The 26412-nt window shown below is 44.7% G+C and overlaps 2 protein-coding genes across 4 annotated transcripts; both read right to left on the reverse strand.

Annotated features, from left to right (window-relative positions):
- Positions 1-49: 49 nt before the first annotated feature.
- On the reverse strand, positions 50-23410 carry LOC311108628 (multifunctional protein CAD-like). 3 transcript variants are annotated; one of them, XM_084151304.1, is made up of 44 exons: positions 23055-23410; positions 22022-22161; positions 21590-21719; positions 21316-21458; positions 20950-21091; positions 20542-20713; positions 19812-19997; positions 19562-19671; positions 19335-19477; positions 19071-19202; positions 18461-18694; positions 18047-18268; positions 17641-17829; positions 17385-17509; positions 17151-17284; positions 16909-17021; positions 16564-16814; positions 15949-16195; positions 15747-15845; positions 15282-15506; positions 14937-15119; positions 14529-14747; positions 14218-14385; positions 12846-13028; positions 12646-12750; positions 12233-12478; positions 12045-12126; positions 11691-11857; positions 11365-11529; positions 11138-11269; positions 10558-10759; positions 10246-10436; positions 9841-10074; positions 9569-9707; positions 9361-9402; positions 8756-8800; positions 8109-8302; positions 7812-7886; positions 1878-2090; positions 1557-1682; positions 1215-1370; positions 969-1070; positions 776-870; positions 50-636 (listed from the first exon to the last, which is right to left on the reverse strand). In XM_084151304.1, the coding sequence occupies exons 1-44, from the start codon at positions 23134-23136 to the stop codon at positions 537-539; spliced, it is 6783 nt and encodes a 2260-aa protein (XP_084007430.1). In that variant the 5' UTR covers positions 23137-23410; the 3' UTR covers positions 50-536. The 3 variants fall into 3 exon arrangements, with proteins under 3 accessions (XP_084007430.1, XP_084007431.1, XP_084007432.1); XM_084151305.1 differs by lacking the exon at positions 9361-9402 and having other exon boundaries at positions 8756-8803; XM_084151306.1 differs by lacking the exons at positions 8756-8800; positions 9361-9402.
- Positions 23411-23632: 222 nt separating this feature from the next.
- LOC311108282 (epidermal retinol dehydrogenase 2) lies at positions 23633-26157 on the reverse strand. Its single transcript, XM_084150904.1, has 6 exons — positions 25693-26157; positions 25353-25487; positions 24813-24912; positions 24522-24666; positions 24304-24429; positions 23633-24068 (listed from the first exon to the last, which is right to left on the reverse strand). The coding sequence occupies exons 1-6, from the start codon at positions 26056-26058 to the stop codon at positions 23900-23902; spliced, it is 1041 nt and encodes a 346-aa protein (XP_084007030.1). The 5' UTR covers positions 26059-26157; the 3' UTR covers positions 23633-23899.
- Between the last annotated feature and the right edge of the window lie 255 nt (positions 26158-26412).

Genomic DNA, 26412 nt, shown 5'->3' on the forward strand with positions numbered 1-26412 from the left:
TAAGCGGTTAATGGAATAAACCCATCTACAAAACCATTCTGAGAAAGTGTTGACATTTTATATTATTTATAAAGCACCTAAATAGTCAAACAATCAGCTTAACAATTCCCTTGCATAAAAATGATGTTCTGCAATGGTTCCACCTTCTGATGAGCAGCATGTATTCCTTTCCCCATACAATAAACACCACAGATGACTCCAGTCAACAGAGATACAGAAATAAAGTATTCTATGAACTACATATCGATATCAGTTCTATGAAACATCTTTCCCAAAAATTGTATTCAGAGTGATGAAACAATACATGTAACAGTCAAAACAGTAATTGTTGTTAACTGATAATACGAATTCATTCTGGGAGAGGTGGAGAAATACCAGGGTTCAAGAGGAGTACACACCAAACGTGACTGTGTAGAGTCTGTTGGAGCAGTTTGATTATTGTGAGCACTAGTGGCTCCACCTCACTCTTATCGATTCCGCAAATTGGTCCTTGTTGGTTTTGCGGTCCAAACAGTGGCGTGTCCACTATATACACCTCATCTACCCATCACTGTGGCCAGGAGGGCCATGCGGATGTACATGCCGTTCTCAGCCTGTCGGAAGTAGGCAGCACGAGGATCAGTGTCCACCTCCGCACTGCAAGAAAGAAAGTCAACATGACACAGTCATCCCACTTAAGTCATTAATTAGAATTTGCCACACGACTGCAAACATTAGTGAATCAAAGGAGATATAATTAAAAGAGATGCATTCTAATCTAGGGGAACATCCATACCTGATCTCATTGACTCTCGGTAGAGGATGCATCACCACCATCTTCCTCTTGGCTCCAGTCATGATGTGTGGGGTGAGGATAAACTGACCGAAGCACTGTAGGAAAAAAAACACAAGGGTCCTTTAGCACTGATCAAACGCTAAGGCTAGCCTCACATCAGGTGAGTCAATCCCCCATTCCATCCCATCCTTACCGCTTTGTACTCTTCCTCTGAGGCAAACCTCTCCTTCTGGATCCTGGTAATGTAGAGCACGTCAGTGTCAGGCAGTGCCTCCTCGATGCTCTCAAACTCTTCCTGCACAGCCACAAGGACATAGTTTAGTGCTTTATGTAGTGCATACAATATGAAAAGGACACTTACATACTAGCAGTCCGTGCCATTGAGATTTAGATTCAGAGCCATCTGCTCTACCACAAATGGCCCTTGTGATCCCCCCACCTGCTTGATGCCTTTGGAGGCCACAAAGTCGATGATCTCGGAGGGCATGTGTAGGTTCTTTGGGGCGACGTAGCGCAGTGTGATCCTGTACTGGGTGAGCAGCCTGGCCAGGGAATGCACTGTGCGGCCGTGCTTCAGGTCCCCTACCATAGTGATCTACAGAGATAGAGACAGACCAGTCTGGACATGTTAACTTACAAGGCAGGGCGCCATCACCAAGGAGCGCTGATTAGAAATGAAAATACCCAGTCAAGTTCCAGATCTTACAGTTCCATTTCATATAAAACACTGTCAGAACATAAAGACAATAAAAGGGGAGATGTGTGTGAGGGCTCGTCTCACCGTCATGCCGTTGACCGTGCCCAGCTCCTCTCTGATGGTGAACACATCCAGCAGGGCCTGAGTGGGGTGCTCCCCGACCCCATCCCCAGCGTTGATCACTGGCTTCCGGCAATGCCTCGCTGCAGACTACAGGTGGCGATAAATGTGTCAGATACAGCAAGTGCAGCTTCTCACAAAATAACTGATACAAGGGATGCGCTCAGTGTTTAGGTGGTACCGCCTCTGTTTCAAAGTGTTTTCTCAGAATAGCTTGCCTAATGACCATGACAGGGCACGTTTTCAAGTGAAGTTGTAACACGGCGTATCGACACGCCTGCTCACCTCTACGGCCCCTGGCATGGGGTGTCGCAGCACCAGGACGTCAGCATAGCAGCTCATGGTCTGGACCGAGTCGGCCAGAGACTCGCCCTTCTGCGACGAGGAGGTGGCCTCGCAGAAATGGACCACAGAGCCGCCCAGACGCTGCATGGCCGCCGCAAACGAGCTGCTGGTGCGCGTGCTGACCTCGTAGAACATGGACGCCATCACCTTACCCTGAGAGAGCAACACACAGAGGGGTCTAAGACAAATAATACAGACTAGTATACAACATTTCTCTGAGCTCAGCATTCCGGCCAACAGGCATTGGGGCATTTCAGGGCACCCAGCATTTCCATATTCTTATAACAGAGATTTACTGATCGAGTGGCAAAACTAGTTCTATGAGATCTTTAGGCATAGACGCACACAAGTGGCAGGTGCTGCTTGTATTGTCGTCTGGATTTAATGATGTCAAGTACCATGTGATTTGTCATTTCCGATGGGACTGGTAGAAGTTGTTTTGTTGTTATTTTTAACAGCACACCTGCTCCTATGTGTTTAAGCTGAAGGACGATGGCTCATCTCACTCCAGGGACGATGGAACCAAGAGATAAAGCAGAGACTAGTCATGCTACCTCCTGAGGTCCTGCTGATGACTCAAACCCTGGGTGACACTCAAGTGGGCTTTATGGAACGGCCCAACTGGCTACTCTGAAATGAGTTTCTCTCCTGCAATTTATACTGTGACAAATCACAGCTTGTCTGAGTATTACTAGGGATGTGCATCTTTCCGTTTCAAGACGATTCGATCCGCATCTAGATACACGGGCTCCGATACATTTTTGTTTGAAACGAGTTGGCGCAATTCGGATTTATTAGAGAACAAATCGATGCACTAACATTTGTTGCATAAACACACATTTTCCATACTAAAATCTGCTGCTGATGGAGCTTGTGTGTGTAAATGACATATGTCTATGGTGTATGTACTATGTAGGCACCTGATCTGAGCCATAAGGGAGACTAGGCATCTACCACGCCACTACCAGATAAGGGGGGGCAATGTAGCCTGTAGCCTGTTTTTGTCCCCCCCGTCCCCCCCCCCCCGTCACCCAATAATTAACTTGTCATTTTTGCAGACTAAGTGTTTGAGCTACTAATGTACCAATAGTTATTGTTTACAAATTAGCTTTGACATAGCCAATGAGTGTACAAAACATATAGGAACACCTGTACTTTCCATGAGACTGAACAGGTGAAAGCTATGATCCTTTATTGATGTCACTTGTTAAAATCAGTGTAGATGAAGGGGAGGAGACAAGTTAAAGAATTATTTTTATGTATGTGTGCCATTCAGCGGGTGAATGGTCAAGACAAAAAATGTAAGTGCCTTTGAACAGGGTATGGTAGTATGTGCCAGGCGCACCGGTTTGAGTGGGTCAAGAATCACAACGCTATTGGGTTTTTCACGCTCAACAGTTTCCCGTGTGTATCAAGAATGGTCCACCACCCAAAGGACATCCAGCCAACCTGACAACTGTGGGAAGCATTGGAGTCAACATGGGCCAGCATCCATGTGGAACGCTTTCGGCACCTAGTTGAGTCCATGCACCGACAAATTGAGGCTGTTCTGAGGGCAAAAAGGGTGTGCAACTCAATATTAGGAAGGTGTTTTTAATGTTTTGTACACTCTGTGTATAGCACAACTTTGGCATTCATCCCAAACTCAAAATCAAATGGTTTTGACCACTTGGAAGTTATTAATGAGATTCCTTTCCCCTCCCGCTTTGGCCATGCAGTGCACCTCGCAGTGATTGTCTGTCCTTGTCATGAAATTATCAACTTTACACTGCATGTCTAAAAATGACCATATACACCAATTGTTTAAAGCAAAACTACTATTGCCAATGATGAACCTGAAAATCTAAATAAAATCTATTGTAAGCCCCATTCAGCAGGTAGCCTACAGCCAGATGAGTAGTCTCCGGTAGCCTACTTTTATTCCGGTAAAACCCAATTTCCAACAGTGCATAGATAACAATAACCTAGCAAATTACATAAGATGTCACTCAACTAATAAAGCCTAATATCCCACAAGCCATTCTAGCATTCGAATGCTGAAGGTGCCGCACACGTGAAAGATCAGTAACAGGCCGCCTACCTCACGTTAGTCAGCGTGCAAAGCTAGGCACAGTTTGACTAAGCTACTGATATTCCCTGGGGTAGTTTGGCATTCAAAAGGACTTGTAGATCAATGACTGTCAACAGTTAGTGCCTTCAGAAAGTATTCATACCCCTTGACTTATTCCACTTGTTGTGCGTTACAGCCTGAATTCAAAATGGATTAAACAAAAAATTCTCTCACCCATCTACACACAATATCCCATAATGACAGTGAAAACAATCCATAACCCAGGTACCTTTAACTGGTGACTATCTGAGAGAATAAAGAAAAAGAAGCAGTGTTCTAAAGCAGTAAATCCGATGTATTTATTTATGGTACAAGCAAACAATAGGCTTACGTTTCAGGATGAATCGCCTTCAAGGTTCTGATTTTCTAGCCTTCAAGGTTCTGATTTCCTCTTTTTCGTTTAAGCTAGGATGAAGCGCATCTCGTATACGTTCTTTCGACAGTGAAAACATGTTTATATGTTAGCTAATTTATTGAAAATGAAACACAGAAATCTCATTTACATAAGTATTCACACCCCTGAGTCAATACTTTGTAGAAGCACCTTTGGCAGCAATTACAGCTGTGAGTCTTTCTGGGTAAGTCTGTAAGAGCTTTCCACACCTGGATTGTGCAACATTTGCCCATTATTCTTTTCAAAATTCTTCAAGCTCTGTCAAATTGGTTGTTGATCATTGCTAGACAACCATTTGCATGCCTTGCCATTGATTTTCAAGTAGATTCCAGTCAAAACTGTAACTCAGCCACTCAGGAACATTCACTGTCTTCTTTGTATGCAACTCCAGTGTAGATTTGGCCTTGTGTTTTAGGTTATTGTCTTGCTGAAAGGTGACTTCATCTCCCAGTGTCTGGTTGAAAGCAGACTGAACCAGGTTTTCCTCTAGGATTTTGCTTGGGCTTATCTCCATTCTGTTTCTTTATCCTGAAAAACTCCCCAGTCCTTCACGATTACAAGCATACCCATAACATGATGCAGCCACCACTATGCTTGAAAATATGGAGAGTGGTACTCAGTAATGTGTCGTATTGGATTTGCCCCAAACATAACACTTTGTATTCCAGGCAAAAAGTTGATTGCTTTGCCACAATTTTTTGCAGTATTACTTTAGTGCCTTGTTGCAAATAGGATGCATGTTTGGAATATTTTTATTCTGTACAGGCTTCCTTTTCATTCTGTCAATTAGGTTAGTGTTGTGGAGTAACTACAATGTTGTTGATCCATCCTCAGTTCTCTCCTATTACAGCCAATAAACTATTGGCCTCATGGTGAAATCCCTGAGCGGTTTCCTTCCTCTCCGACAACTGAGTTAGGAAGGACGCCTGTATCTTTGTAGTGACTGTGTATGTGTGTATATTGATACACCATCCAAAGTGTAATTAATGACATCACCATGCTCAAAGGGATATTCAACGTCTGCTTTTTAAATTTGTACCCATCTACCAATAGGTACCGTTCTTTGCGAGGCATTGGAAAACCTCCCTTGTCTTTATGTTTGAAAATCACTGCTCGACCAAGGGACCTTACAGATAATTGCATGTGTGGGGTACAGAGAGGAGGTAGTCATTCAAAAATCACTTATTGCACACAGAGTGAGTCCACGCAACTTATTATGTGACTTGTTAAGCACATTTTTACTCCTGAACTTAGTCTTGCCATAACAAAGGGGTTGAATCCTTATTGAAAAGCTGAAATGTGTTGAGTCATTTTTAAATACATTTGTAAACATTTCAAAAACGACATTCCACTTTGGGGTATTGTGTGTAGGCCAGTGACAAAAATATCAAATGAACCCATTTTAAATTCAGTGTAAAACATGGTGGTTGTGGATGTTGTTTCAAAGCCTAACAACGAAATGGATAGTGCTTTCTAAGGTGATGATTAATTCAAAACACCCATATATATGCATATTAGAGCTTTTGCATAGGCTTATGAGCCCAAGCCCCCCCCCCCCCCCCTAAAAAAAACTGAATTAAAATTACACGATTGTGAATGTTATACAATACATAGCCTACCACATATTAGGCATGGCAGAAAAACATAAAACTGATTTAAGAGGTCTTTGGTACATAATTGGTCTAGCCTATACTCCAAAATTAAACAAATTCGAGTAATCGCCTTTGAGTGCGGACTGTATTATTACGCATACTGGATGGACCGGTTACCTTATGCTACGCCCCAAAATGTATATCAATGAGTCTGGGAGAGAACGTATAGCCCTAGGCGATGCTGTTGGTTCATTGATTGTGCAGGGCGGCTTACAGTTAGCCTACAATTAGTGAATTTGTATTTTATTTTGAATAGCCTAGTAAAAATGGGGCATTTTTTATATTTTCATAATTAAATTGGGTGACATTACTTTTAGCATTTCCATCTCCTCCTCGCACTCCTTTATTCCTTTCTCGAGCATGCAGATGGGCTGTCAACAGTTTAGTGAAATATGTTTTGTTGTGAAAACATGTTACCGGTACTATCGATGTTCCCGAACCGATTTCACCTAGTTTCCCAAATTAAGCACTGGGTAGCTGCAGGAAAAAGGTTGGAGAGCCCATGGCATACAGAGTTTGGGCGGAATATCACCTGTCGGGGCAGCGAGAGCATGTTTCTCCAACAGTGGTTGATGCGTTGAGTGAAATAAGTGTTCTTATATTTATTTCTCAGCAGCTCATATTAAGCACATGCTATAAAACCAATGTAACCTACAAAACGGACCGGTGGGAAAGTGCAGCCTCCATTCGAGTGCATACAGATTACATGTATTTTTCCCCCTGCCCCTCCCCATTTGATAAATGGGCCATTCTAAATCGAAACAAATTTGTCATATTAGTAAAGACAAGATTAAATTGAGAATAGTCTGATGGGTGAAAATATGATTGATGATAGAACAGCTGTGCAGCCTAAGGCAAGGAACAGAGAGCAAGCTTTTTTTGCTACTTTCTCAAAATCAATAGCCTGTAGTCATACCATGCAGCCTGTATAGGTTTTGATTTCTAAGACATTTTAAGGTTTGTATCATTCACAACTGAAGTTGCCAAAAAACTAAATCTAGCATATAGGACCTGTTTCAAATGATCACTTTTACGCTCAACATAGCCACTTCAAATGTGCAGTCGCTCTATAATGGGAAAAATATCCTTTATTTTATTCAGCTAAGTGAAATTATATTCTTCTTACTATAAAATAATGGCACAGGATTTATTAGCATATCTTGTCAGCTAAATGAACAAGCCTACAGCCTTTGGCATGGAGCATAGCCAGATAACATAGGCCTACAGTAGGCCAACTCATGAAATGAACAAAATGCATTTCAGTAGAACAGAATATGTTTCTTTAGACCTGACTAACGTAAATAATGGATTTATTGTGATGGTATATATTAAAATTGAATGAGACTTTTTTAAATGTAGATGTTCCAAAGGCGCGCATCAGCGGCTTGTATGCGTGGAAGCCTGGAGATGCTAAACCTGTTTATGTTAATTAATGGAAGACTTTTGCATGATATTAACCGGCTGACAAAATTTCATGACCGTCACAGCCCTAAATATGAGCAAAACAAATTTGTGAATCAGGGATTCTGAACGTTTGAATCGATTTTCTGACCGATGCATGCTACTTTTGGATCGGTTTGGGGTCAGCAGACCAATGCAGTCTTTTTTTTTTAAACATTTGAAATCGGGGACCGACGCGTATCAGTAAAATCGGTACATCGCTAAGTGTTACTGAACTGTTGTTCTTTAGATTAATCAGAGTTTGAAAGAACTCTTACCTTCAGGATGTCTAGGCTTCTCTCTTTCTGAACCATCAGGCGAAGAGTATGGGCCACGTTAAACAAGTGCGAGATCTGAAATAGATTCACAAGAAAAGAAAAAAAGGGTTTTGATTTGATTTATTAGGATCCCCATTAGCCGACACCAATGGCGACAGCTAGTCTTATTGGGGTCCGACATAACGAAAAACACAGACAAAATACTTTACAATTTACATACATTTATGAAAATTGATATGAAAATTAATTAACAGCACATATGTTCTTCAGTAAATCCTTCCCATTTATGTGGAGTACCTGTTCCTTGCTGAACTGCCTGACAGAGAGGACGTGTTGTCCCACTAGGGGGTGCAGTAGGGGGGAGGTCTGGAGGTGGGTCAGGGTCTGGGGCTGACCTGCCACTACCCCCAACCCTGCCTCAGCCCAGGGGGACAGGATCCTGGCCAGTGGAGGGGGATGGCTGTAGCCGTCCCCAGCTGAATGGGCCATCTCTGGGGACAGAGAAACAGCAAACACTTCAAATACCAAAGGAGAAATGTAATGTGTGTTAATATTCATTAGTTCAGCAGCATCTCCAAAAAGGATTGCAGTCGTTTTTATTTCCTGAGGATGACACGCAACCAACAAAAGCACTGATTACACCATATTTCAAAGCAAGTTTGTCGCTTTTTCATTCTAAATGATCCAAGCGTTAGGAAAGCAGTCTGCTCCAAGCAAAGCGACATGGGTAGTGCAGCATCTAACGGGCAGGAATGTAATTCCAACATTTCTCTAGCAGCTCTACAACCAATCATGCAATACAAGTGTTCACCAAAGCAACTACCAGTATAACTCCATTGGAATGCATTGCCAGAATTACGCGAAACAGCCTCAAAGATAGCAGATATGGGCAAGAGGTTAGTATTATGCGTAACAGCTGAGCTGCGCTAAATCAAGCTTCAAACCTTCTCTTAAACCTTCTTCAAATGCTCTTCCCCTTGAATCTTCAGCTGCTTAGAATATCATGACAAAAAGTTAGAACACAAGTGTTAGAGGGATGACACAAAACTATGGTAATTTAGACAATACTATAGGAATTAGCCAGTATACTGATATGAAACGCTAATATCATTTGGGTTATTAATACGTTTGCGATTGTGGCATTGAGCATCATTTCATCCAGCCATTGTTTCTTACAAAAGACAGTGACATGAATCTTTAAAAAATGTGAGAATCAAACGTTAATCAACAACTGCCATCATTAATTTCAAACTGAAATCATCCGATAGTGGCTGTGATTGAACAGTCTTATTAATGGGTGAAGGAGCATAGCAAATGGCCGACCAAACGGTCTTCAGCATCAGAGCTATACGTTGAGCCATATATTTAGACCTCATTTAATCAGCAAATGTACTTCTCCTCTTACGAGCCAATCAATCAGTCATGATGACCATGCTGCCTACAGTAGAGACTCATTAAATGATTTGCTTTATCAGAAAACACTTTATATATGGTGCGCTTAAATCACATGATCAGTGGGTTCATAGATACAGACTAAAAAAAGGTTTACCAACGAAATCCAAGCGCCATTTTGTGTGTATTGTCCTAAAACCTATAGATGGACACAGTGAATATCCAATTTATTGAAATAGATATTCACAAAGCATTTTGCCACAACAAGTAAGCGCTCAGCTGTGTAATACAAAACATCCAGGCAACTTCAGTTAAGTGACAAACAGGCTCTGGGGGGAAAGAAGGGGTTGTGGGAGCTGTAGTACCTGGAGGCACGCCTGGGTCGGAGGACCTGTGGACACGGGGCGGGAGCATGTAGCGGCCATCCCCAGCAGAGCGGCGAGGGCTCGGGGCGCGGGTACGGATGCCCTCACATGGCGGGATCAGCCGGGGGTGCTCTGGGGTCTGCCACACACAGACACACAAGAGCAAATGCCGGTCACGGCCAATGCCTGCTAGTATGCTACATCACATAACTGTTGGTTGAATCGAAGCACACTTATGTGAAAGGGCGGAGCGGAAATGGGTGGGACTGTACCTGTGGGACTTCTTTCACAGGTTCAGGGGGCTGGATGGGGATGGGTGCAGGCCAAGTCTTCACATCCTCCCCATAGCCAGGAGGGACTAGCACCTGTCCGTCGATGTAGGCCAACTCTCCTCTGAGCACCACTCTGCGGACCTTGCCCTTCACCTTCATGCCTTCGAAGGGCGTCCACTTGGACTTTGTGAACTGCATGTGTTTGGGGATGACCCACTCCTGCTCCAGGTCTACCTGGTGGGAGACAGCAGGTCTTTAGACCTCAAAAATTGTCTTGAAAAGCCAAGACATTTAGTCTCTTTTCAATCACTCTTTGTATTTCAATGTGGTAGCCCAAGGGGAATAAATCCATGCCATGTTGCCCATTTTACATGCTAAAAGATTTATTTGTGTGTCTGTAGCTACCTCTACATAGGTGTTGTCCTGTGTGGGCAGGGAGAAGATCTTGCGGGGGTTGTCGTACAGGCGCTTGATAATATCGTCGATGGTGAGGCGCCCGTCGCTGACGGCGGTGAGGAGGAGGGGCAGCATGGTCTCCAGGCCGGGGTAGCCTGGGGGGGGCTTCTCTGAGTTCTTCTCCTCCACTGAATGGGGGGCTGTTAGCCAAAACATACAGAAATATTATCAAGAATGTTGTATGCCAACATGGTTACAAGTTGAGTATTGAATGATAAACTGATACAGTATGTGGAAGGTTGGGGTTAATGGAGCCCTCACCGTGGTCGGTTGCGAAGCAGTCAATGATGTCCAAATGTTCCCAGAGGGCCTCCATGTCCTCCCGGGTTCCCAGCATGGGGCGTACCTGTGCCCGGGCGTCACCGATGTGCGCCACGTCCTCCTCACACAGGAAGAGGTGGTGGGGCGCCACTTCACACGTCACCTGGATGCCTTTCTGCTTGGCTGCGCGGATGATCAGGATCTGGGGGAAGGGAAGGATGGAAGAGATGCCAACCATTACTCAGCAAATTCATGACATACTATCTTGTGTGTGTTCTGGTCTGTTTCTGGCTTATAATTAATCATTTCAATGGCACAAAGCACATTTGTAGGCAAAGTCTTATCTTAGAACATAAGAGCAGCGCTTTATCCTTTTTCTTCTAACTAGCTACAGCCGTGTGTTCTTGCAGTTTATCTTAAATGAAAGGAATCAGTGATGACTCCTTCCAAAAAAGACAACTACAAGGTTCCTGTATGCCTTGGTTGACACCTCATTCACTCTGGAGACAATGAACGGGCAACACAAAGCCAAAGCAGTGCTCCATCTGTATGCATGTGATGTTCCAGGCGGCCATCTTACCTCCTCCTTCTTGGCCACGTGGCAGATATGAACAGCTCTCTGGTACAGCTGGGCCACCATCAAGATGGCTGCCACTGTCTGCTTCTCTGCGTGAGCCACGATTGGTAGGTGCTTGGGCCACTTCTCAAAGTGCTAGTTCACACAAAGAGAAAGCATTCAGATCAACAGAAACACTTGTGAATGATATCAATCAAGGACATCATTCAGTCAGTTGATAAGTTTCCTACCTCCATCCAAAGTGAGACGTTGTCCATCTTCAGAGTGGAGTAGGTGTCGTTCAGATACATCTTCAGCCCAGCGACGGAGTTGGCAATGGAGGACAAGATGGCAGCATTGTCTGAAGCCGCCCCGACGTAGAGGGCATAGTCACAGCGACACCCTGCCTTGGCAAGCTGAGACAACAGGGACAAAAAATTAGATCAACAGTGAGTGAGTAAACCTTTAAGTACTGCATTGGTCCATTTTAAAAACAGGCATCATTTCATGTCTGAAACCAATTTATTTGTAATATTCAGTGGCGAATGTCTTAAATGACCAAGTATGCTCTCATTACCTTCTGGACCATGGTGAGGGAGCTGGGGTCGATGATGGCGGGTGCCGTGTTGGGCATGGCACACACCATGGTGATGCCCCCTGCCAGGGCAGCCGCTGTGCCCGAGGAGAAGTCTTCCTTGTGAGTGGCACCCGGCTCCCGAAGGTGGACGTGCACATCTATCAGACCTGGCACAGGACACAGGGAGAGGGGACTCAATTAGTACTGTTCAGAAACAATGTAGTTCCACAGGTTGACTGAAGGTGCCATCATGTATTCCCTGAATACAGGAAGAAAGCAGGGGGATTGATATTTTAAGTTTTAACAGCCTTCACTTTTTAGTCACAGCCCAAGCCTACGGCGCTTACTGCTTACCAGGCAGGCGAATCAACTTCTGTGATGTCATACAGTCCACGTGAGTCTTGACGGGCGGAAAACCTCCAACCAGACGCAACGCCTACAATCACAGCAGCACACACTTCAATCAGGATATTCAGCAGTCAATCATCGCTAGCTCAAAAATCAGTGGCTGACATCCCATCACAGCCCCCTAACTAACCTACCTGGAAAAAGAGCTTGGTGCACTTGATGTCAATGATGAGGGGGACTGAGTAGTCGATGGCCATGCGGCGGGTGCGGTAACCCTTGGTGACGAAGGAGGAGAGGCGTCGGCCTCCAGAGTTCCTCATGGAGAGGTTGATGACCATGTCAAAGTGGTGGTCCTCCAGGTATTCCAAGATGTTCCTCTGCTTGTCCTTGTTGGGGCAGTCGCTCTCCTCCTCCTCAAACGGCCAGTCCACTGCTATCACCTGAAGACAGTACGTAAAGTTTAATTCAGTCAAATTCAGGAAGTAAATTGAAAATGACGTTGTGAATTGAAAATTGCTCATCTTTCCTGGAAACCGTGTAAGGCGGAAAAAAGGTTATACTCTGTTGAGAAGTGGATACGTGCCCACTCAGACTAGATGTGATGTACCTTGACTCCATGCTCAGTGTAGAAGTCAGCGGTCCCTAGGCTGGCATACAGGTCATAGCCCAGACTCTCCAGAGCCTGAACAGTAGGCAGCAGCTCACTCTTGTTCTAGAAACAAGCAAGGAACATTTATGTAGCGCTAGCCTCAAAATGAATTTCCATGTAGATTAGCAATAGATGCATTCATATCTCATTGTAGTCACCTTATAACTGCCGATGGAAAGCAGAATGTTCTTCTTGGGGATCTTGAAGCCTGTGCTGAGCATGGCCTTCAGATAGGCCTCGTATCTGTTCTCTCCAAAGCAGGCCACCTCCCCAGTGCTGGTCATCTCTACCCCCAGAACCACATCAGCCCCGGCCAGACGAGAGAACGAGAACTGGGGGACCTGAGAGAGAGAAAGACACATTCAAACATATGGAGGTTGTTAGTGTAAGTCAAGGCTATTCAACTGGCGGCCCGCGGGCCAGATCCGGAACCTTTATCAATTTAGAATGGACCTTAGATCCATTCTGAACATTACATAAAAAATCCAATGTGTCAAAAGGAGCCCTCATTCAATATTCTCCAATGGGAGAATCTGTTTTCCTGTAGTCCCGCCCATTAAGTGCTGTCAATCACTATCACCCAACATACCAGATACAGCCGATCAGAGCGTTATTATATTACTCAGTTATGGCTATCATAAACTTCATCCGATTAACATCTAGCCTGCAACATTGCTTGTTTAGTAGTCTGCTGAGCATCATGATCTACTTTTACATCATGATGTTCGGTGGCTAAGCAAGGGTAATAGTGATCTCAAGAGAGCAGCCTATGTGAGCTTAGGGAGATCGTGGCTTTTCGCCGTGACAAGAAAGCCAACACATGTTTTATGAAGAGTTCGTATCATAGGTTTGTTTTTTTGTGACATCTTCAAATCAATTGAATGGACTTAATTTGGGACTACAGGGTTAGGGATAAAACACTTCTCTGATTTGAGGCCAAACAAAACGCTCCATTTCCCTTTACTGCGCAAATATATTCAGTCATCATCATGAGCCTACAGATGACTCCCGTGATGTCGGAGTTTTAGATAAATGGAAAGCTAACTTTGCAACAAGATTTGATGAGTTTAAGTCCCCACAGAGGTGGTGCAGTTGGTTATAGGACCTGTTCTCTACTGATGCGGGGTGGAGAGTCCGCAAAAGCTAGTCAACTAAGATATGCCATGCATAAAAGGTTTCCTATGTGTAAATAAAAACCAAAGATGAAGCTATAGTATAATAGACAGGAAAGTAGAAACTAATTAAATGTGATGCAGGTCAACTGTGTTATAAGTACAAATGTGTTCCATTATTTAAACAATTGTATGCACTGAATTAGGCTAATCTTAAAGCACTTAAAATGAACTTTTAGCAACATTAACATTTTAATAAAAGTGTTTTTTATACCAGTTTTAGGAGAAAATGTCTAGCCCCCCTGCAAATAACCTTTTTCAAATCTGGCCCCCGTAATACTATAGTTGAATATCACTGGTGTAGGTAATTAAACTAGAGTATTAAATGGTTGTTGTAGAGACTTGTCTGTTCTGTTACCTTGACGCCCACGATGCCCACTCCTTTCATCAGGCCCACAGGCTCCACCTCCTCTCCCATGATGACACGTGTTGCCAGGGAGACCAGATCCACTCCCAGCGTCTTCGAGACGAACGGGAAAGAGCGCGAGACTCGGACGTTGCACTCGATCACCTTCAACTGGTCATCCTGTCCAGAAAACACACTTGTTGCAATTAAAGGCAACAAGAGGACAGCCATTGGAAATCCAGCAGAGACTGATTATCTGTTTGACGTGTTATTGATCGTCAACCTCTGATTTGAAACTCCAAAATGTCCTTTAGAAAGACTACCTTAGCGATGAGTTGCAGGTTGAAGGGCCCGGTGACCTGCAGCTCCTGACCGATGGCGTGGACGATCATCTTGATGCGCTCCATGGTCTTCTGGTTGATGTCCTGGGCGGGCGTGACCAGGGTGGCATCCCCAGAGTGCACCCCGGCGTTCTCCACGTGCTCTGACACGGCGATGGCCATCACCACACCGTCACACGCCACCGCATCCACGTCTATCTCCTGAAAGACAGAGAGAGACTTCAGTCAGGTCCAAACTAGAGGCTCACTGGATATTTAAAAAAAGGTATAATCCACTTTCTTACAAATTCAAAATAAAGGAAAATGTAATTTATTTAAGTGAATTATCCCTTTAATGACAAAGCAGTAAGGCATTGCAATCTGTGTAGTCAAGCATTTACCGAGTCATACCTTGGCCTCCTGGATGAACTTAGAGATGACCACGGGGTATTCCTTGGACACGGCTACAGCGCTGCTCAGGTACTTCTCCAGGTCGCTGTCTGTGTACGCCACATTCATGGCTGCTCCACTCAGCACGTAGGAGGGACGCACCAGACACGGGTAGCCCACGGTCTCACAGAACTTCATAGCCGACTGGGAGGGGAGGATACAATATTACATAAAACTCACAATTTCCATCCAACTTAAGATCAAAACAATAGCATTGCTCATCAACTCATCTGCAACCAAGACCTTTAACCTCTTCATTACTGGTTTGAAATTCAAAACAGATTAGAAGCCCTGTTCTGTGCTGACCTCAATCTCTGTGAGTTCCTTCCACAGGGGCTGGCTGATGCCGATGGTGTCCAGCATGCGGGAGAACTTGAACCTGTTCTCAGCAGAGTCGATGAACTCCGGGGAGGTGCCCAGGATGCGACACTGCTGCCTGTGGAGGGACATGGCGATGTTGTTGGGCAGCTGGCCCCCCATGGACAGGATCACTCCCTCTGGGTTCTCCATCTCATAGATGTCCATCACAACCTGGAGGAAGGGAGGCGACAATGGAGCTCCATGTTCATGGGAATAGTAACATACCATGCATTAAACAGGGTTTGATGGAGAGGTGTTGAGGTATTTTGCTTATGAGATAAAAGCATTAGATCAAGTAAGTTAGGACCTTTGAATGTTGGTGATTGCCATATATTGTATGAAGAAAAACTACAAAATAAAATGTTTGAAAGAAAGTGAGTTAGGACCATGCCATCAGTCGAGCATTCTTACCTCAAAGGAGATCTCATCGAAGTAGAGGCGGTCGCACATGTCGTAGTCTGTGCTGACAGTCTCTGGGTTATAGTTCACCATGATGGTTTTATAGCCCATCTTGGGGGGAAACACAGCAAATTAGCAAATCATGACAATATCAACATAATATTATTATTATTATTATTGAGAGCTCTTCTGTAAAAAGTATAAATAATCATACCTTCCTGAGTTCCATGATGCAGCCCACAGCACACCAGTCAAACTCCACACTGCTGCCAATGCGGTACACTCCGGAGCCGATCACCATTACGTGGGGTTCGCTGAAGCCCAGGTCACTCTCTGTACCGTTATAGGTCAGGTACAGGTAGTTGGTGTGGGCTGGCCACTCTGCTGCCACAGTGTCGATCTGCTTCACCACCGGCAAGATGCTCCAATCACGTCGCAGCTTCCTCACCGCCAGCTCCGTGCTGGAGAGAGATGCAGGGTCAAAGGTCCGACAAGCTCATTTAAAAAAGACATTTCAAATCAATCAAGCCCTTCTCAGACAAATGCCTCGATGTCTTCAACTGAAGGACACGCTGCTCAAGGGAACTGAACCTAGAGACACAGAATGTGACCCTGACCCAGTGACCCCAGAGATCGCCTGTGTCCCGTTCCGACTCGTCATCGTATCATCACTGAAGAGCAAGTCAAGTTTTGTCAACAGCAATCTCGATTATCTCACTCTGTATAGGTTCTATGAGATTTTTTTAATGTAACAGACTCAACTTTTAAATGTTTTGAAACACGTGTGAATAGCAGGCTACCATTCTGACAAGTAACACAGTAACAGTACCTCTGCACAGCCAGGGCGATCTGTTTGTCTGAGAAGCCCAGCTGCTTGGCTTTCCTCATCACCCCCAGAGGCATGGCGCTCTCGTCCTGGTTGTACGACTCCAGCACCTTCTCATGGTCCGCGATGTTCTTCATCTTGTGGAGGAACCAGCGGTCGATCTTGGTCAGGTCGTACAGGCGGTCCACTGTGTAGCCTGCCCTCAGAGCAGCTGCCAGCACAAAGATACGCTTGTCTGTCGGGGTCTGCAGCTCCTGTAAGACCACAGGACAGAGTCATGTCAGAACAGTTCACATAAAAGGAAGCCAAGAGAAAAAAGCCAGGTAAAAATGTGCTGACTGAGCTTACCTCGTCAGACACTGGTTTGATGGTGTGGTCAAAGCCCACACAATTCTCATCCACCATCCGCAGAGCCTTCTGGAAGGCCTCCTCAAAGCTGCGGCCAATGGCCATCACCTCACCTACAAGGTCACAGACAAAAAGTATATTAACCAACGAATCCCTTAGTATGTAAACCTGCAATGCCACCAAGTGGTAGAATCATCTGCCTCTATAGATATAAGGCACTCTGCTGCTCCAAATCCTCTTACCCACGCTCTTCATGGAGCTGCCTATCTTGGTGCTGACACGGAGGAACTTGCTGAGATCCCAGCGAGGGACCTTCACCACACAGTAGTCCAGACTGGGCTCAAAGTTAGCCGTGGTCTGGTTGGTCACAGAGTTCCTGGACAAGAGCAGAAACATTACCAGGACTGGTTACAACCTTGGTATTAGTAGATAAATGCCCAAATTAAATTCTTAACCTGACTTTTGTCCAAACTCACTTGAGGACAGGTAGAGGGATGCCCAGACCCAACTTGGCAGCCACGTAGGCCAGGGGATATCCTGTAGCTTTACTGGCCAGAGCTGAGCTCCGAGACAGACGGGCATTCACTTCAATGATGTAGTACTAGAGCACAGAAACACCCATTTAGATTGCTATACAGTATAAACATTGTAAAATATCAGAACACGTTTCAGAGGTTTAACACTAGTATAAACTATCCGAATATGATTCACAATGTCAGTACGGACTATTACCTGTTCAGACTCAGGGTTGAGGGCGTACTGGATGTTACACTCTCCCACGATGCCCAGGTGTCTGATGACCTTGATGGCGGTGTCCCTCAACATGTTGTACTCATAGTCGTTGAGAGTCTGACTGGGCGCCACCACGATGGACTCCCCAGTGTGGATACCCAGAGGGTCAATGTTCTCCATGTTACATACCTACAGGACAGATGAACACACTCAACACTTTAATCACATTCGATCTTGCGTCTCCATTGATAAGGAGGCTTCACACTTAAACTCCGATGTATAATCTCTAAATAGTAGCCGTAATACAGTCAAATGCATAATAACATAGTAACAAATTTGTAAACAATGTATACATTCTCAATATTATCCATAATACAGTCACATGCAGTGTCGTCCCTCTACTTACGGTGATACAGTTGTCGTAGGCGTCTCTGACCACTTCATACTCGATTTCCTTCCAGCCCTTCAGGGACTTGTCCACTAGGACCTGGGAGGTGTGGGCGAAGGCAGAGATCACCAGAGAGGTCAACTCCTCACTGTTATTGGCAAAGCCAGAGCCCAGTCCGCCCAAGGCAAAGGCAGAGCGCACCAGGACAGGGTAGCCAAGACGCTCTGCAGCCGCCACCGCCTAAGACACAGAAAAAAAAGAACATGTAAATATACACACAGCAAAAGCCCAGAGTAGTCAAATAGATCAAAAGGATGGTTCTAACCCATTAATAAAGTGAAAATCAGGAAGAAAATTGTATCGTTTGGGTATGGGTCAATGTGTGTGTGAGAGGGAGTGAGTGAGACATTTGTCCCAAGCCCCTCTCCTTACCTGCTCCACAGACAGAGCAGCCTCGCTGGGTGCCACATGTTCATTGATCTCCTCCATCTTCTCCAAAAAGATCTTTCTGTCCTCAGTCATCTCGATGGAGGCCACTGGCGTCCCCAGCACACGCACCGCATACTTCTCCAGGACCCCCCTCTTGGTCAGCTCCACCCCGCAATTCAGAGCAGTCTGCCCCCCGAAGGTCAGGAGGACCCCATCTGGACGCTCATTCTTTATCACCTGGACAGGGGAAATTTGGCAGATGGTCAGTTCTCACTCATTGCCTGAATGAATGAATGAATGAATTTCAATGACAACTTGTGGGACAAACGGGCTCCTTCTCTACTATCAGTTCTACATTTACATTTTAGTCATTTAGCAGACGCTCTTATCCAGAGCGACTTACAGTTAGTGAGTGCATACATTTTCATACTGGCCCCCCGTGGGAAACGAACCCACAACCCTGGCGTTGCAAGCGCCATGCTCTACCAACTGAGCTACACGGGGCCTGAGTTCTGAGTATCTGAGAGAGTTTTAACGCACACGCTTTGCTTGTTGAGCACTCATCTGAAATGAGTGACTGGAGGATGGCGCAGGTAGCAATGTCCTTCCTTACCTCAGTGACGTACTCTGGGGTGAGAGGCAGGAAGTAGACCTTGTCAGCCAGTCCCTTGGAGGTTTGAACCGTGGCAATGTTGGGGTTAATGAGCACAGTCTGAATGTTCTCCTCCTTCAATGCTTTTATGGCCTTGGGGGGGGTGTTGGACATAGACAAGTGTCTGATTAGTTCAAGTACTGTTAAATTAGAGAACCAACATTGAATTATACGGCTCATGGCATTTGCTGTTAGGTCTTCACTGGTGTTGGCAGTGTGTCTCACCTGAGAGCCAGAGTAGTCAAACTCCCCAGCCTGTCCGATGGAGAGGCCTCCAGAGCCCAGGATCAGGACCTTGCGTGGCCGAACAAACTCCTCCGGCTTGGGAGAACCAGGGTAGGTCAGGTGCTCCGTCAGTCTCTGCTTCACTGCAGGGAGGGAGAGAGAGACGTTACTATATTCTACAATTGGAATACAGAGGTAAGTGTTGAGGAGATGAATGCACATCTAACCTGGTTTGCCACTCTTGCCCTCCTTGTAGTCTCTGACTGTGTCCAGAAACACATCAAACAGACTGACCAGGTCAGTGGGGCCTGCCATGTGCTCTGGGTGGAACTGGACACTGAAATGACACGGGTAAAACAATATCTGGATATCAATTTCCTGTATCTTGGAGGGTCATTTTGTTGACTACCATTTTTTCCCCAATTAAACAAGATGAAAGGCTGGAAGCTGCACAAGAGTTTGTATTTGTAGTTGTACCTGAATAGGTGTTTGGTGTTGTGCACAATGCCCTCACTGGTCTGGTCATTGGCATTGGTGAAGAGTACATCCCAGCCCTGAGGCAGGGTGAGAGGGTCCACAGCAAAGCCATGGTTCTGAGAGGTGATGAAACAGCGATCCGTGCCCTTGTGGATGCAGGGCTGGTTATGGCCACGATTTCCATACCTAAAAACAGACGCACAGAGTTGTTTTAGTCTAATTCTATTCTTTAAATGGCCTATATTCTGCAGAATCCTTACTTGACACCTAAACAGTGCAGAGGTCTCGCTATAAACCCTGTCAACTGTTATGCTTTCCACCCACTGACTGTACAGCTGCATGGCCAAACTTTCCAGAGGGACAAAAGGAAGCTGGCATCTCATCTGGCCTTGGACGAACGGAACGCTAACAAAGTCACAATCCCAGGAGTCTTACCAAAACAAACCAGGCCTTTCCAGCACCTCAGCAATGCATTAGGCTGCATCCAGACTGCTGTGCTAAGCAGAAAAGCTCATTTCACACCAGAACACTCCCAGATAAATAAAGAGGGGCCCTGGGAAACACTGACATCTGAGGGAGGGAGCCAAATAACAGCACCAACAGCCAGCACCACTGGCTGTCCTCTTTGAAGCAAAAGAAAGACAGAGTAAGCAGAACTTAAGAGCTGAGGAGGCAGAGAGAGAGTGACACCAATCACAACTACCATTTAGTACCCTATCCCTGTACTAACTTCATTTTGTAGGTTTTTGCTCCGATGACGAGGGAGAGAAGCTGGTGGCCCAGGCAGATACCAAACACAGGCTTGGGGTTGTCCACACACACCACCTTCCTCACGTTGTTTATGGTCTCCTTACAGAACTGGGGGTCCCCAGGGCCGTTGCTTATAAACAGCCCATCAAAATCTGAAAAGGACCACATCTCTTTCAGCATAGCAACAACAAATATTACAATACAAACTATTTCACATATTATATCATAAAGTTCTACTGTGGCTGAAACTCAACTTTGCAGGTCAGAAGCTCCAAGGTAAAGATCAAGGCAGGTGAGAGAAAAGGGAAAACAAGGGAACAGGGAGTGATGGTACAGTGCCCTTCTGAATTGTATATGAAACCCAGTGCTGTAACCACCTGTGACTAACCTGTGCTGTCTAGTGGGTAATCCCAGGGCACCACGGTGACACAGGCCCCTCTCTGACACAAGCATCGGATCTGGTTGTACTTAATGCCACAGTCTACTGCTGTGATCCTGATAGTACCACTGGGGTTGAACACCAGGGGCTCCTGCTCAACACACAGACAGACAAGGCACTTATTAGTTATGAGAAAAAAGAGCCTCTGCTTATCTACTGTGGTGAGAGACAAAACATTAGACTTTTCACGGACTTGGAATGTGATAAGCGTTATGTAATCCACACAAAACCATTGGCATTTGATTTAGGACGTTTTAGGATCAAAACACTAAAAAAAGTGTGACAGGACCAAACTGAAACATAGCAACGCCTTACCTTCATGGACACCTCCTTGACCAGGTTCCTCTGGTCAGGGTTGTCAAATGGAACGTTGGCCTCCGGCGTTCCGTCCACAACCAGCTTCCCCAGCATGGTTCCCTTCTCACGGATCTTCTTGGTCAGACTGCGGGTATCAACTCCTACAGTATCACAGCAAGCGCATCAACTACAACCTCTATTGTACACACTACTGTAAGCAGCACCATATCAAAACACATTCAGACAACATTTGATACAGTATTAGGATGTTTAGAATGATAACTCTACTGACCCTCTAGGCCAGGGATGCCCTGCTCTTTGAGCCACTGGTCCAGAGACATGGATGAGCTCCAGTGGCTGGGGTTCTGGGAGATCTCTCCTACGATGAGGGCTGCAGCGTGGATCTTAGAAGACTCAAACCACTGAGGGGCAGCAGGTAGCTTAGTGGTTAAGAGCGTTGTGCCAGTAACTGAAAGGTCGCTGGTTCTAATCCCCAAGCCGACTAGGTGAAGAATCTGTTGATGTGCCCTTGAGCAAGGCACTTAACCCTAATTGCTCCTGTAAGTCTCTCTGGATAAGAGCATCTGCTAAATGACTTAAATGTAAAACAGAATTTAACATTACAGTCAAACAGGAGCTTGGGGTCAATATATTTATTTTCTCCACCTATTATTTCTGTTGGGAAGCTTCTGTGAAACACTGGCTACTAGCCAACTCCACCCACCTTGCTGAGTCCAAAGTCACCCTTCTCATCCTTGGGTATGCCATAGTTGCCCTGCAGAGGGTAGGTGAGGGTGAGAATCTGACACCTGTAGGACGGGTCAGTCAGGGCCTCTGGGTAGCCCACCATGCCTGTCTGGAACACTGGAAAACAAACAATCATCTGGTCAACTTTTCAGTTTTCATAGCAAAGTGTAAATCAGTGAAAAGTGCTACATTTCAGGATTGGCACATTGAGAAAGGTGATGATACTGGAACTTTAGACATTTGCACTGAGCTCCATTTATTATAGCAAAACTCTTACTGGCTAAATTTAATTTGTGAGGGGAGCATAAAATCATAATCGAATTACCCAATCTTTCAGTAATTATATTGAAAGAAATGGATCTTACAATCTAAATGAATGCTAGATACATATCCATTATAATTTACGAGACATGGTACAGCAACAAACGCTTTATAGGGCATAGGAGAAACATCTGTTTATAAGTAGGTCAAATTGAGTTGCGCCACTGACCGAAATAGGGATGAATGAAGGAGTCGGAGGTTATGGTAGGGCCCTGTGATTTGCGCAATCATGTGGCATGCCTGGATTCTAACCCTTATTTAAAGCTTCTTCATCAAACTGTCCCCTTCTCTTTTTACGTCAGATGGTCCAGCACCATTCTCAGACAATTACTTTAATTTTTGGTTTAATTCAAATTTCTGAATAAGGTTTAAAATACAGGACACAACCTTAATGACACATTATTGCGCAAAACACAGGGCCCAAGTGCCAGCTTGTCAAATAGTATGTTCTGGATTGGAAGGCACGCGCAGTAAAGACTGCACCACTGTGCAAACTTAAACATTTAGCGCGAAACAACCGCGACAGTTGGGTGAAGAGCTGCGTTTAGCTATAAAAGTACACTTTGTGGGTAACATATAGCTACCAATCAGAATATGAATGATGATATCATTCTATAAAAACTAGCTAGCTAGACAGATTTTGCGAATAAATGGGCTAATTTGCTTTCTCCTCATAAAATACAACTTACCAACTTCACCAGATACCGACGCGTTTGCCCCGAAAAGGCGGCCCTTGAAGGTGGTCCCATCTTCTAAAATCAGGGTTGCCATTCTTTAAAATACAAATTGTCAATACTGTAATTGTACAGAATCAACACAATTTTCGATTCGATTATGAGAAGCAATAATCAGCTTTTTGGTCTGATCGATGCTTCAGTTCCTTAATTGTTGCCCACGTGAAACACGCTGGCTATATGCTAATGAGATACACGAGCAAAAAAAATCATTGACAAATTACTACATTAAAACGAAGACAAATTATTATGTTATTTGCAAACAAAAGAAAGTGTTAAATGCATCGAAATGTTGTCTGTCGAAAACTGAACACTGGGTCCATACCGCTTAGCAGTGTGGAACTTTTTTAGCGACCTCACCGTGGTTACATAGAGCGTAAAAACGAGCGTAAGCACGTTCAGGGAGGGGACAATCACAAAGGACTGGCTTTTGCTCCTTTGAAGACTGGCACCCAGAATCATGGTAATGATGATTTTGTGCTGTTTGTTCAGTTGGCTCAGTTGATTCACTTCACACAATAGATCAAAGTATTAAATAATATGGAGGTATGTTTTTATTTAGCTGTGATAAACATTCTCAAAATAGGCTATTTGCGTACAGTGCCATTGCCTGCCTGCCTATGAGGATTTCAAGAGATTTGTGTAGGCTAGTCTAATGTACGCTTTACTTACTTATGAATATCTGTATGTATGATGGATTGTTTTACAAATCACCTAACAGACCCCAACTCAACACCTCCTTTACAAAGTCCTCCTAAATGATTCAATGCAATACTGCAGTAGTTTTCTTCTTATATTAGCTAGTTGTGATAGACTATTGCATTCTGTGGTTCACCAATGCTGTCATATCTTTGGCGCAGAGGCTTTTTGTAGGGCAGAATGGGCACTGGGACTCCCCTAAATCGATCCATTAAATCCAATCCTCCAAAGAAATTCACCAAGATGATGCCCAACTTAGCTGGCATGAAGCTGAAACAAAAGAAAATGCACTTGAGATCTCAAGTCAATAAGTTGACTATTCTAGAGTATAAAGTAACTCAGTGGTAGAGACTTCAAAACTGTTACATTCTCCCCATACGACAGGTGTCATTAGGTGTGGCGTATCAATCCCTGGATTCAGTGACTGACCATTGAGCTTCTGATACAAGTGAAAATGCCTTGGGAAAAAGAAAAGAGACTACTGAGGTATGGAACTAATGTCTACCTTTTTAATGCCATGAGGAAGTACAGACTGGATGGTAGCAGTAAGTACATCTTCTCCCTCAGGATTGCATCAACAATCATCTTTGCTGCATCCCACTTGTCCATGATGGGCAGAAAAGACGGCCACCTAAACAACAAGGGAAAAGCTAGAAATTGCACGAGTATCATTATTGCCCGTTTTAGTTACCCGAGGGGGGCAATCATATAGGAATAACTTACTTTGTCTGACATCCTCCAAACATGGTTGTGTTGATCAAGTAAGGACATACTATAGTAGTTTTGACCCCCTCCTTCTTGAGGACAAGCATCTCTAAGGCAATGGATTCAGCAAATCCAACAGCTGCAAACTTGCTTGCACAGTAGTCTGTCAACAATAATTGTTTCTGTTATATTAATGTAATTGAATTATTATTGAATTCTGTGGAGTAACACTATGGATAGAAGCTAATATTGTTGTGTAGCGGGGCTCACTCCGAATAGTGTAAATGACCCACATGAGGATTCACCCACCTGCTAATCCGTTCATAGCAAACAGTCCTCCATGACAGGCCACACACACAAGATGCCCATGGTTCCTGGACATCATAGCAGGGAGGAAAGCCTTGTATGTCTGTACAGATTCATGTCAGAGAGAAATGTATGGATCATCATACAGAATACAGATCAACTCTTAAATAACATTTACATTTTACATTTTAGTCATTTATCCAGAGCGACTTACAGTTAGTGATTACATATTTTTTTTATACTGGCCCCCCGTGGGAATCGAACCCACAACCATGGCGTTGCAAACACCATGCTCTATCAACTGAGCTACATCCCTGCCGGCCATTCCCTCCCCTACCCTAGACGACGCTGGGACAATTGTGCGCCGCCCATGAGTCTCCCGGTCGCGGCCGGCTGCGACAGAGCCTGGATTCGAACCAGGATCTCTAGTGGCACAGTTAGCACTGCGATGCAGTTCCTTAGACCACTGCGCCACTCAGGAGCTCAATAAAATAATGTTTGGATAGTTTTGTTTGCCTCCCCAGAAATTACAAGCTCAATTACCCAGAAGTGAGCAGCGACATTGACCCTCAGTGTTCTGTCCACCATGTTGTCTGGGGCCTCTGTGAAGGTGTACTTTCCTGTCACTACTCCTGCATTATTCACCAAGATGGAAACATCCCCCACCTCCCTCTTTACCTGTTGAATCAGCAGGTGAGTCAAAGTGTACATCAAATCACACACAGTGCTTGGCGGACAAGGTACTTTTTTCTCCTGTTAAACATGATATTACCAATTACACACAGTGTTCACATTATGATACAAATTATTGTGCAAATTTAAAAAGTTGACTGGCCCAAAAGTTATCTCAGGTTTTATTCAAACATAGAACAAACCACCTTACTAGGTCTGCAACTTTATACACCTCAGTCCGTCGACTGCAGTCACAAGCATAGGCATAGACACGTATGTCCAGTATCTGGCGAAGTTCCTTGGCTGTCTCATCAAGAGCTTCCCAGTCGACGTCCCATAGGACCAAGGTAGCCCCACGACGACCCAGCTCCTTGGCTATCAGTTTGCCAATGCCATTGGCTGCCCCTGTTATCAACACTATTTCCCCTTCCACGTCCTTTCTGGGTGGTTGGATGAACAGACGCACAAGGGCCTCAAACAGGTAAAAGATTGCTCCAATAATGAGCTCAAAAAATTCCTTTATGTAACACAAATTTAATAGAAAGCCCTCGAAACACTGGATCAAATGGTTGTGCATATTTGCTCTTATTACAATATTTGTTTCCCTTTTAAAAAGTCTCTAGGTTATATCTTCAAATCCTTCTATGAATGTATTGATCCTTTTCTTCAAAGTCTTGCTTTAACGCAACATCATGTCCCTCTCTCTGATTAGCCTCAGATGTCCCTCCCCTGTGCTAATGTCATACGCTGTCATATGAGTGTTTTATTTTTGTTCTCTCATATCTGCTGTGTCACATTGGTGATTGACCTGTCACCTAGTAGTCAGTGGCCATTTGTTATCGAGATAATTTTAGATGTGGTTAATGTTAGCCAGAGACCCGATGATAGTGGTTTACTTTTGTGTGTGTGCTACCCACTATAACCCAGTACA

Source organism: Coregonus lavaretus (genome assembly GCF_964263955.1).
Source record: "Coregonus lavaretus genome assembly, chromosome: 33".
Lineage (NCBI taxonomy): Eukaryota > Metazoa > Chordata > Actinopteri > Salmoniformes > Salmonidae > Coregonus > Coregonus lavaretus.

Excerpts from the sequence above, each read along its gene's own strand:
- LOC311108628 (XM_084151304.1), bottom strand. The coding sequence starts at position 23,136 with ATGGCAACCCTGATTTTAGAAGATGGGACCACCTTCAAGGGCCGCCTT. Across the intron at positions 13,029-14,217 it reads TGGGCATCGTGGGCGTCAAG|GTCCCCCAGTTCTCGTTCTC; the intron begins GTAACAGAACAG and ends TCTCTCTCTCAG. Across the intron at positions 9,708-9,840 it reads CTGTGAAAGAAGTCCCACAG|ACCCCAGAGCACCCCCGGCT; the intron begins GTACAGTCCCAC and ends TGTGTGTGGCAG.
- LOC311108282 (XM_084150904.1), bottom strand. The coding sequence starts at position 26,058 with ATGCACAACCATTTGATCCAGTGTTTCGAGGGCTTTCTATTAAATTTG. Across the intron at positions 25,488-25,692 it reads TGTATAAAGTTGCAGACCTA|GTAAAGAGGGAGGTGGGGGA; the intron begins GTAAGGTGGTTT and ends CTGATTCAACAG. Across the intron at positions 24,430-24,521 it reads TTTGGAGGATGTCAGACAAA|GTGGCCGTCTTTTCTGCCCA; the intron begins GTAAGTTATTCC and ends CTTGTTGTTTAG.